This window comes from Artemia sp. Qi Xiang Cuo, chromosome 1 (assembly GCF_049724085.1).
Source record: "Artemia sp. Qi Xiang Cuo chromosome 1, ASM4972408v1, whole genome shotgun sequence".
NCBI lineage: Eukaryota > Metazoa > Arthropoda > Branchiopoda > Anostraca > Artemiidae > Artemia > Artemia sp. Qi Xiang Cuo.
The window spans coordinates 58,232,561-58,244,953 of NC_142794.1; the positions used below are offsets into that span (position 1 = coordinate 58,232,561).

Genomic DNA, 12,393 nt, shown 5'->3' on the forward strand with positions numbered 1-12,393 from the left:
CCTCCTTTAGATAATTTGACCGAGCTGTGTGCATTTGTGTCTGCCTTGTCGGTTGGACAAAGGGGGGAACAATGCGAGAGAGTTTGTTTGAGGAAGGCGAATTCATGTACTTGTAGAAAACGGTCATCGACGCTACATCAAACCTTTCATTTAGAGGCTGCAGCGAGTCATGTGAAGAGGCGCAGCCCGCCCTGTTTTCTCTATTCTGGATCTTCTGGAGTGGGGCTAACAGCGTTTTCAGGGCACCAGTATATAGCGGGCATCCATATTCAGCTGTGGGTCTGATGCCGGACTTGTAAAGTGGGAGGCACTGCATCTGAAACGATCATATTGGGGATGTTATTCCTACAAATCCCTCTGTTGACTCCTTTAAAAAAAGGTTCAACAGACATTAAAACCTCGAGGTTTCAAAACGAGGTAATTGAATAGCGGTATATCAGATATCTTTAAGTACTTGGCGCCGTGAATATAGGAATAAACAAAAAGAAATATATATATATATATATATATATATATGGGTTTCATTATTATTATTAATTAGTCTCTTTCCAGGCAAACAATGGACGAGACTGGTGATTACGAAGCTTGTTTTGACAATTCTTTCAGCATATATAGTGCCAAAAGTGTGTTTTTTGAAATACTTATTGAAAATGACCAAGACGAATCAAAAGAAATTTGGGGAGAGTTCGATATACCTGACATGCTACCTGAGGAAATGCAAGATATCGCGTTTAAAGGAATCCAGGTAACACTGTCAGTCTACTACTCTCATTAACATCATTATTATTTCTAGCTTCCTTTCAACATCTATGGGGAATCACCATTATATCTTAGTATTTTCTGCCTGATCTTCCCACCCATCTAATATATTTGGCATACCTAAACTACCCATTGCGTATTAAGAACAAGTAAATCTGTCAGACTATTTCGGCATCTCGAACACACTGCTTTAATGAATTTCCATGGTGATCTTAAGAAAAACAATACAGCATCATACTTCATATGTCTAGTATTACTTTTTTTTTAAATTCAGAGAACAACACTAGTTTGTCGCATTATCTTGGCTTCCTTCCAAATTCTCTTAGTATGATCACTGACAACATTGTTACTTTTTTTTTATGATTTCTTCTGCTACAAAATATGCCATAAATTATCTATAATGTTGCTGATTAAGTATTCAAATATGAGAAAAGTTAATTTTATTCTTTTTTCTGTACTTTCTCATTTGACACATTGCACATAAGTGAATTTTGTTAAAACCTTGCTGAAAACTGAAAATGAATTAATTTTAATCCTGCCGAAGCTAATTCGTTCATTAAATTTCTAGCGATTAGAAGCTGCTCAAAACTATTGAAAGTTTGAAACATACAACTCAAGTTGCTAAAAAAAAAAATGTATTTAGGTCGTTCCTTTCACTAAAAGCAGTAATATCAACTTATTTAGATTTTCTTTAGTACCTGACCTGCTTGTTTAATTGCTGTTACGGGGTACGGTTGTTGAAACGAGTTTCCTATTTCTGCTATGTTAAGCATTTTTAGTCTGCCTTAAGCGATTTGTTTGGTCTTTGCGTTGGTCTGCAAAAGAGGTAAAGATGAAAATTTTGTTAGGAAAAAAACTGAAGCCAACGGATATTTTCTCTACAATTTGAGATAATCTCCAAAACACATTTTACGTTTGATTTCTAAACTGCTAGATTCTCATAAATAGTAAAAAAAAAATAATAAATGTTCATAGAATGTTTCCATTTTTTATGTTATAATGTATGGTTTACGAGCGCCGTCCCTTAGAATTCTTGGCATTCCTGCTCGCCAAATGGGAAAACAACAAACCAAGAGCCAAATAGGTGTCAAATTATAGAAAATCTTGACGCCTAAATAAATGCAAGAGGTTTTCTACTGAACTCTAGCTAAAAGTGGTTTAGCCGCGCTAAGGCTCAAAGTAAGTGTAAGATGCCAAAGCTGGCATGTTTATTTTGAAGTCTCTTGCTATCAGAAAAAGTTAATGAAATGGTGCTAAGAAGCATGGAAATACGTGAACCTTTTTATTTAATATTAAATTATTTTTTATATCTATACGGAGGTGACCTTTTTTTTATGAAGAACAGTGTTTAAGAAGTAGGGCCCAACCGATTTGGATATTTGGGGGTCTGATACCGATATATCGGTATCGTACCGGCACGGTACCGATATAATTTGCTGATGAATTCCCCCCCCCCCCATAAAAAAACTTACCTGAAGTTTAAATCCTGCCTTCTCTGCCAATATTCATACTCACATGTTCCTCCCTGGTTTATTAAACACCACAGAACGGCCTCAATAATTCACTGTGGATTTCAAATAATGAAAAAAAATATTTATTTAGAAATGATTTAGAAAAAAGTATTAGAACCAAATAAAGTTCTAGTCTGGACAGTGCTTAACAAGTCCGATCCTACTGGGGCAAGTTGTAATACAGAAAGCACAACTTTTCAACATTTTGCCCTTTCAAAGACCTTCCTTTATCATTATATATGTTCCCAACTGTGCTGAAAACTCTTTCGCTCGGGACAGAAGAGTTACTTCCGAGCAAGTTGTGCCAGCCTCTTGAAACGACTGCTGTTATTTCGCCACCACTCTAATGGACAGCTTTTTTTCTGTCAATGACAGTCTCACTCATGTACCTTTCCAGATGCTGATCAATATTATCTGCTGACTCTTCTTCCTCATATGTTGAAGTTGCAAGCATGTTATTAAACAGGCAGTCAATCCAACTTGCTGTGCCCACTCTCCTTCGTTTTGGGTTTTCCTTCTCTCCTGTTGCAGTGCCTAATTTGTTTTCTTCTAATGTCTGACTCTGTGCTTATTCTTTTAATCACCTTTTAGCATTTCTGAGTGCCTCTTGGTTTAGGAGTTGGTGCTTGTTTCTGGGATCCAGAAGACAAGCAAGAACAACTCTGGTTTTACGTTCTTGAACTCACTATATGTTTTGAACATCGCTGCACCCGTTGTGTATTGACAACAAATATACTTTGACTTCGTTTCACTAACCTCTGCTGCTCGCTGCACCATGGTCAGACTTAGCTGGTGGCTCCGCCCCCAAGGACTGGACAAGCAAAAATTATCTGGGGAAATCTGGCGCCATCTTCTGGATAAGTTGTTTATCCAGTAAGTATGTGTAGCAGTAAGCATAAAGCATGTGAGCATTCAGTTGCACATGCCTTATTGTCTTTGATTGTTTCTCAGGAGCGTCAATTCACAAAAGTGGAGGGGTGGGAGGCAAAATGTATATCTCAAAACCTGGGTTCGGGTAGGTTTGATGTATTTTCGCAATTTTGTCAAACAAAATGTCGAAAAGAGGTTTATGTCAATGAACATATTTTAAAAAATAACTCAAAATCTACGGGAGGGGGGGGAGAAAGAGCAAAAAATCCATAGGGGAAAATTCAGACTATATCCTTTTCAGTTAATTTCATATCATTTTATACAACTAGAACCAATTTGCTTGTTGACTGGGCTATGGAAAGTGCGGTAAATTACAATTCATAGATTTATAGAAGAAAGAAAAAGCCGAATAACAAATTTATTCGTGTCATTTGGGCTTATGGTGAACAGCAGTTTTTTAAACAGAAAAAGTTTGATTTGGCTCTTAAACAAGGCTAGCACGATTTTGATATCAAATACTTTATTTTCTGTGTAATTCCAGAAAGTTTTGGTCATTTTACCCTTTTTACTTTTGTTTCTGCTATAAAGAAGGAAAGTTACACCTGACCCTTGTGACTCCTTTATTACATTAAAAAGTCTTTACATGCGATTTGAAAAATTTTAATAAATTTTTGAGGCTTTCAGAATCGGGTTTCAATTCCATATGTTGAACTAAATAATGAAGTTTCTTATGAGGTTATTATAGTTCAAATTTAGCACTGAACTTTTTGGGAATCTTCTTTTTTCATATATCTCCATTTTGTCAAAGGCAGCGCTCTATCGTTGCATATACTAATGAGCAATAAGGCTTCAATGTATTGTTTCGTTTTTCTCAGAACCAGTTCATATGGAAGGTTAGGTCAAAGAACCTTCGGAGGTTAGAAGATGAAAGTATTGGTGCACTTTTAAGAGTCAAATGTGATTGGAGGGCAACCAACCCCCTTCCTCGAGCCTTTTGCTGTCATGCCCTTCCCACAACCTAAGAAAATTTGGCCTTCTACGACCCTACTAAAATTTGCCTGATTTTCGAAAAAGAGAGAAACACTCCAATAGGTTGAAATCTTGATGAAAATCACACACTCAAATTCAGCATGTCAGAGGGCCTATTTTCGAGGTTTGAGATCTTACCTTTAAAAATTTTGAATTTGCTCTTTTTTTGTTTTTCCTGAAGGAAAGATCACGGATGCGTGTTTATTTATCATTGTTTTGTTTTTTTTTCAGAGGTGATCGCACGAAAAAATGGTGCTGATAAATTTGGAGAGGGCTCAGTGGCACGGAAATTACTAGCTCTAGGGCCCTTTTTAAGCATAATTGTGTGTTAGCTATTATGAAGAAGGGGAGGTAGGTCATGTAATAAGTCGGGGGCAGATTCTTCAAAGAGTGCATTTTAGTGCCCAAATTGTCTAACTCTTCATGGCCATGAGCAAAGGGACTGGGGGGGGAGGGAGTAGGAATTAAATTCTAATCCTTCTTCATTTGAACTAAGCCGGAATAAGGGTAATGTGGGGTGACAGCTTTCTTTTTATTGCAGAAAATGTTTTCTTTTGTAACATCCAATATTTCATTCATATTGCAGCGCAGAAGATGGAGAGGTGATAGGGGAGGGACAGTTCATGAAAAAGTCAGGAAACATGCCAGGAGGGAAAGGCAGGTGACACCAGGAACTTCGTTTTTATAGACACTTAACGGAAAAACGTGTCGTTTTTTGTCGTTTGTTTTTATATTGCACAGCTGGTGAAAAGGAGCTGCAAGTAAAGGGCGAATCGCGCTAATAGTGAATAAAAGTTTATGAAAAGTTTGATGAAAATATACAGACTTAATGTATTTAATATTTCAAATATTTAAAATTCATGAAATTTTAAGTCACTTATCGAAATTTACGAACTTAAGAAAACGTGCCCAACTTTTGAAAAAGGGGGAAAGTAATTCAAAGAGAGCGAAGAATTTAGATGAAAATTAAATGATCTAACCGAGCACACAAGAGAAATCTATATAATCTCTCTTCATTCCTAGAAATATTTTTTTACTAAGGCCATGATGACGGTCCTGCGGGGTGATAGCTACCCTCCTATTACGTGACTATCTTAAGCGTAACATAAAAGATTACATTTACATGCTTACGTGCATAAAAAGCATAAAAAGGGAGAGGTGGCAATCGTGACAGGTCAGGATGTTTCCCGAGAGGGGGGGGGGGCTAACAAGAGCTTTGTTTAACTAAAATGTAAATTAAAATATTTCTCGTTTTCCTATTTTAAACATTTTGTAATATCTTCTCCTACCCTGATGGCGCCCATGAGGAAATTGTCAAAAATGATTGTTTGAAAAATTTCTTTGAAAAACCATGAAAACGATGATTATAAATTTCAACATTTTATATTTAAGACCCGATCCTCTACTGAGAAGTATTTGAAGGGGTGCAATTTTAGGGAATTTTATTGTTTTGACACACCGTTGTACGAATGTTAAACTTTAAATGTAAAATATAGGGGTTGGAAGAGGAAGTGGTAATCCCCCTCGCATTCACGAGGGTATTGGTTCAAACACTTCTTAGGAGCATACAGTAAGTAAAGAGTGACCCTTGTTAACGGTAACCGAAATTCTATAAAACAAAATTTTGATTACAATAAATGCAACAACAGCATCTATTATTTTTATTGATTCTAAATGTGCTACATTTGGTAATTTTACTTTCCGAAATTCTCCAAAAGCTTTAGTAATTGAAAATTTTCATTGCCAAAACGGGTTTAAATTTCCCAAACAAGGGATTTGATCTTACTAAAATCTGTACAATGGAATCCAACATGTATAAGAACCCTAATGCCACTATCTGCAAATGTGACATAACTTATTTTCCCAGAGTAGGATTTTGTCTCGTATGCGTGTTCGTTGAAAAATGAACTGATATTATAGACCGTTTATCCGAAAAAAAAATTAATGGCTATAAAGCATCGAAAAGTAGCGAAAGCATACGGCATCTATTAGGGTACTGACCAACGGATTCTGTTAAAACAAAGGGGATGCTCAAGTCAAACAGTTCGTGGTAACGAACTGTAAGTAAGGAGCGACCCGGCTCAATGGTAACGGAAACTGTAGAAAACGGAATTTTGATACCAATAGATACATCAAAAGAATCAAATTTTAATGCTGATTTCAAATATATAAGTTTCATCAAGTTTGGTCCCTATCAAAAGTTAAGCGCCTAAGAAAGTTTGGCTGATTTTCGAAAAAAGGGGAAAAGACCCCCTAAAAGTTATAGAACCCTAATGAAAATCACACCATCATATTCAGCGTATCAGAGAACCCTACTGCGGAGGTTTCAAACTCCTATCTACAAAAATGTGGAAATTTGCATTTTTTTTGCCAGAAGAAAGATCACGGATGTGTGTTTATTTGTTTGTTTGTTTGTATGTTTGTTTTTTGTTTTGTTTTTTTTCCAGGGTTGATCGTATCGACCCAGTGGTCCTAGAATATCGTGGGAGGGCTCATTCGAACGGAAATTAAAAGTTCCAGTGCCCTTTTTAAGTGACCAAAAACATTGAGGGAAACTAGGCCCCCTCCCACGCCCATTTTTTTCCCAAAGTCATCGGATCAAAATTTTGAGACATCCATTTTTTTCAGCATGGTCAAAAATGTTATAACTGTGTCTTTAAGGATGACTTCATCCCCCAAAGTCCCCGGGGGGGGCTGAAAGTTATGAACTTTATTCAATGTTAACATATAGTATTGGTTATTGGGAAGTATACAGACGTTTTCAGAGGGGATTTTTTCTGGTAGTTGGGGGGGGCGAGTGGGTCGGGGGTTATGTGGGAGGATATTTCAATGAAGGAAGTTTTCATGGGAGAACGGACATTGCTATGAAGGGGGTGCCGGATTTCCCAGCATTATTTAAAAAAAGATCAGAAATTATATATATATAAAAAAACAAGTTTTTAACTGAAAGTAAGGAGTAACATCAAAACTTAAAGCGACAGAAAACATTATGTATATGATTGGGCTCATCCCCTTGTCAATACCTCGCTCTTTAAGCCAAAGATTATTCAGTACTTTCATAAGAGCTATTTATTCTAATTAACGGCATTTGTGATTAAGGGGTAATTTTTAAAGAATTGGAACAAAATTCGAACTTTAGCTTAAAGAGCAAGGTATTGACTAGGGGGTGAACCCTCTAATATACGTATTAAAAATATAAGAATATAGAGGATCGTTACGTAAGTTAATTCGTAAGTTACGTATATTTATTACTAATAAAAACACTTGTAAATAAAATTAAACAGGTTTTGAGAAAGCCATTTAACCAAATAAAAGTAAAATTAATATTCCATTTTATTTTTTAATTATTCATGTACGGTGAGCCAAAATCAAAACCTGCATTAATTCAAAAACGTTCAAAAATTAAATATAAAAAAACAAGTTTTTTTTAACTGAAAGTAAGGAACGACGTTAAAATTTAAAACGAACAGAAATTATTCCGTATATGAAAGGGGCTGTCCCCTCCTCAACGCCTCGCTCTTTACGCTAAAGTTTGACTTTTTCACAACTCTATTTTTTTTAACAATGACAAACTTTAGCGTAAAGAGCGAGGCGTTGAGGAGGGGACAGCCCCTTTCATATACGGAATAGTTTCTGTTCATTTTAAGTTTAACGTCGTTCCTTACTTTCAGTTAAAAAAACTTTTTTTTTATTTAATCTCCAGAAGTGTTCTTGTCCCATATTTACAAACTTTTTTAAAAGGTGCTTCAGATGAGAAACCTCCAACCTCTATATATATATATATATATATATATATATATATATATATATATATATATATATATATATATATATATATATATATATATATATATATATTTATATGCGTGTGTGTGTTCGTGTGAATATAGGATAAAGCGTGGAGTATGGGTACTGAGGGGGAAATCTCCCCTTTCATTGTACAGTTTATTCTGGAAGATTACGCTTTAATTTGAAATGCAAATACACTTTATGAGCTCTTTTTCTCGAATCAGTGTTCTAGAAAAGATAAACTTTGATGCAAAGAATGGGGCTTGAGGGGATGATAGCCCCTCTTATTTTGGGAACCCTGTATGTGGTGTGAAAATGAACAGAGATAAAATGTGAAATAAATGTCCTTTTTTTAATGGAAAGAGTGGGGCTGCCTCCTCGTCAACCTCCCACTAAAATTTGATTTTTGTTTGTCCCCAACTGTTTAACAGTGATTGCTTGAACATAAGAGAAATTGGAATGAAATAAAAACTATTTTTCACAGTGCTTCAAGAATAATAATAATTTATTTATAACACATTTTAAACAAAACAAGCGGGGTAATTACACTAAAAAGGAATAAAAATTCAAATACAATGACAATTAGACAACTTAGATATTTATCTCAGACAAAAACACGCTGATAATATTATGGTTTGGACCTAGGGGTAAAGACACAAAGGCGTGTCTTATTAAATTAGCATTAAGCAACTTAAACTATTGGATAATGTTGGTAGCACCATACTTCTCAATAATACGTGTATTTTGATATGAAGTGGGAAACTCATTGATATGTACTTGGTTTTGACAATAAAATTTTTTGTTCAGGTATTTTAGAAGGTAATCGGTAAATAAAACACGTGCAATCATCCATTAAATACATTTGTTGCACTCATAAATAATTTCAGTAAAAAAAAAAAAAAAAAAAAAAAAATGACTTGTTGGGTTGCTCAAAACATAAGGGTGCTCACGATTTTGTTTTTGGAGGAAGCCGTGTAAAAGAAAATTCTCCGGCTTTGGTAAAAGAGTACACCCTATTTTTTGGTCTTTTTTATGCCTGACGTCTGACAGGCTCTTTATAAAGTAAGATAGACAATGAATGTCACAGAGCTTTTTTTAGTGCTCCTTATCAGAAAAAAAAGTAAAATTTTGTTATAGCTCCAATCGTCAAGGGCTAAGGGTGTTTTTTTTTAGGATTATTTGACGAAAGTCCGAGATAATCTAGTACGTGCAGAGCGGTTTCAAAATGATTTAAGGGCGCTAGAAGCCAGAGATAGGAATGTTGCCGAGGCAAGTTTTGCACGAGTCAACTGGTGGTCCTCAGTGTTTATTTTGGCCGTAATCTGTTCATCCACTTTACAGGTAATTCTTAAGTATTATTATAAAAAAAGGAAAAAAGTAGATGTGAACGAATTGTGTCCTTGTTAAATGTGTCAAGTTTTGGTCTTAAAGATTTGTTTGGCCTGTTTCTTTTGTAGAGGACCGGTATCTTACACAAGGGATGACGAACCAGCATGATAATGTACCACGAAGCCTTTTTTCGTTTTTTATGTTTGGAGCCCATGCCTCACTCCCCCCCCCCAAAAAAAAAAGAGTCAAAAATTTTTATGCCCAATAGTTTCTATAGAATCTACCTAGCTATTACCTTTTCTTTAATTTTACTCCCTCCCCATTCCGAAAAAAGAACAAAAACGAACAAGTGTGTTTCTCAAATGGAAACGAAACAAGACTCAGAAAAATAAAAGTTAAGATAGGGTCAAGGTCCTTAGGATTATTGATATTCAAAGAAGGTAAAATACCACGGATATTTTGCATATATGATCAATAACGTACACTCAATGCAAAAGCTGTAGAATGGCGACGAACTAAAAACATCACGGACTTACTTGGAAAAAATAATTCAAGAGGGTAAAAAACATCGAAGAACTAAACGGCAGTTCCAAATAACAGTAGAAGAAAGAAAAGAAAATCCAGATAAGTGATTCAAATATACAGTTGATTTACACCATTTGCACCAAAAGATTGGTATACACCAGAAAGGCTTCAATGTATTCTTTTTTTTTTTGGAGCCGCTTCATGTTGAAGGGGGGTCGTAGAGCCTTCAGAGGAAACCCATTCGATTGGATATCAGAAGTTTTAGTGCCCTTTTTAAGAGTCGAAAGTGATTTGAGGACAACCATCCCCCCCACCCTTTTTAGCTCCCCCCCCCCCGAAAAAATAAACATCTTATAAAAATTTTACATAACAATTTAATTCAAAATAATCTAAAAGTCAAATAACTGCGCCCCGGGGGTTGACATAACCCTCACAGCTTACAGCTTTTGGAGCAAGGGATGAAAGTTTTGTAAGTTGCCCATAGTCTACATCTGGGGTTTGTTTTAGGGAAAGGAGGATATGTTTCATCCTGAATTTGGCCCGGTATGTCGGGAATGGGATCGGCCAAAAGTGGGCACAGTGTTTAATATTAAAAATAATACTAGGTGTGCGTATAAAAACATTTACGCACAGTTCGTGGTAAGGGTATAGATTTTCCTCGCGGTCAACGCGATTGGCAAAATGTCATAATTTCTTCGAAAGTAGATATTAACTGAATCAATAGTTTGGTTGACTTGATCAATGAATCTATGCGGGTTACCCACTTCGCTTTTATGTTTACGCATCTAAATAAAAATTTTGATCTTCTTTTTAAAAAGCTATTTTTTAATATTATTCCACGGAGTCTTTCTGAAGGCCAAGTTATACCTATTTCTGCTGAGGTTATGTGAGTAGAGGAGGGGGTACCAGCGCGGACAGAACCACGGGGTTATGTCGGCATTTTTAATAATGACGGGAGTCCATATATGGGCATAGCCTCCCTAGGGAGAATGATTACGTAATGGGGTCAATGACCTCTTTTTCCAAGGTCGATTTATTTGATGTTTCTATGTGTAATAACTCCGGGGGCGAAGGTTGCACATGCGCATTGAATTCTAACGGGAGCAATGTTATTGATCTAGGACTCGAGGGGGACGTGAATTTCTGAGAAATTGATTGCGTAATCGATCGCGAATGTCATGGTGTCCAGACATAGTATTTGTTGTTGTTGCTCTAGGCAATGATATAAGTTTCCCAGAATTTGGAACAACTGTGCTGTCAACCTCAATTCACCTATCGTGAATCAATAATTCCCCTTAGAAACAACAAATTAATTTCCCCTTTCTTTACAGATCAATCAATCAATGACATCATCTGTCAGACTTTAAAAATTTTCGCCCTAGAAAAATTTCTCCAGTAATATATCCAAATAATTAATGTCTTTGACTCGGGAACAACTCTTTTGGTCGAACTCCAATGGATATTAATAACCAAAGGTCATGGAAAAAATTAGGCAAGAATCATCTTAGCGATGAATTGTTTTAGGGCACGAAAAAGTTTCCTATTAATTTGATATACTTTAGTACAGAGATGACCATAACAAAGGAACATGCTGAATTGAAGTTTAGTGATAATTTGGGCAAAACTGTTTTAGATATTTTATGGAATTATTTCGGCGAAGCAGATAGAGAAATTTTAAAAGAAGATTATTGAAGAGAATTTAGAAGAGAATTTGAGTATGGTCGTTATAATACACAAGTTTCATTTGAACAGTGTTTTTAGGTCCTCTAACCCAACCCCAAAGGGTTCCAATCCTCCAACCCCAACCCCGAAGGAAGCCCCCGGTGCTCAAAGGCCCCCCCAGCTCCCCAAGGCCCGCCACCGGTCCCCACAGGTCCCCCAGGCCCCCAACTGCCCCCCAGACACTCAAAGGCCCCCCCAAGCTCCCAAAGGGCCACCGGTGCCCCCAAAGGCCCACCCCAGACCCCCAAAGACCCTCCCCGGGCCCCCCAAACGCCCATCGAGCTCCCAAAAGACCAACGGGGTCCCAAAGGCCCTCCACCGGTCCCCAAATGTCCCCCCGGCTCCCCCCGGGCCCCCCCGGCCCCCAAAGGCCCTCCCCCGGCCCCCAAAGGTCCACCGAGCTCCCAACGGACCAATCGGTGCTCAAGGGCCCCCCAGACCCCCAAAGGCCCTCCCTGTGCCCCAAAGGCCCTCCCCCTGTGCCCCACACGGCCACCTCTAGTCTACCCATGTCCAATGAACTCCCCCCATTCGCACAGGGTCGTCAAGATACTCCACTGGTCTCAAAATGCCTCTTTAAACCCACCCAAACCCCGCTTCGACCCCCCCGGAACCGTCCCTGGTTTTCACGACATCCTAGACTCCCCCCGTACCACTCGACCCATCCGGGTCCCCCACCCCCCCTCCCCGGGCCCCCCGGCAGGGGGGTAGGTGGGGTATGTGTAAACTAGAAGTTTGGATGGGGAGGTTTGTAAGTAAGGAGTTTATGTGCTAAGGGTTACGAGTATTTACTAGGTGTATGTTGTATGAAACCAAAAGTTTGGGCTGAGTAGTTTGCTTTTTCAGGCTTTTATGAGCT

At 37.6% G+C, this 12,393-nt stretch overlaps 1 protein-coding gene across 1 annotated transcript in view; it reads left to right on the forward strand.

Annotated features, from left to right (window-relative positions):
• Positions 1 to 12,393, forward strand: part of LOC148956519 (transmembrane emp24 domain-containing protein 1-like) — a 41,007-nt gene that overhangs the window by 25,964 nt on the left and 2,650 nt on the right. The window contains exons 3-4 of the mRNA XM_089085676.1: positions 553 to 745; positions 9,132 to 9,299. Coding sequence (XP_088941802.1) covers positions 553 to 745; positions 9,132 to 9,299 — 361 coding nt within the window. The remainder of the gene's footprint in view (positions 1 to 552; positions 746 to 9,131; positions 9,300 to 12,393) is intronic.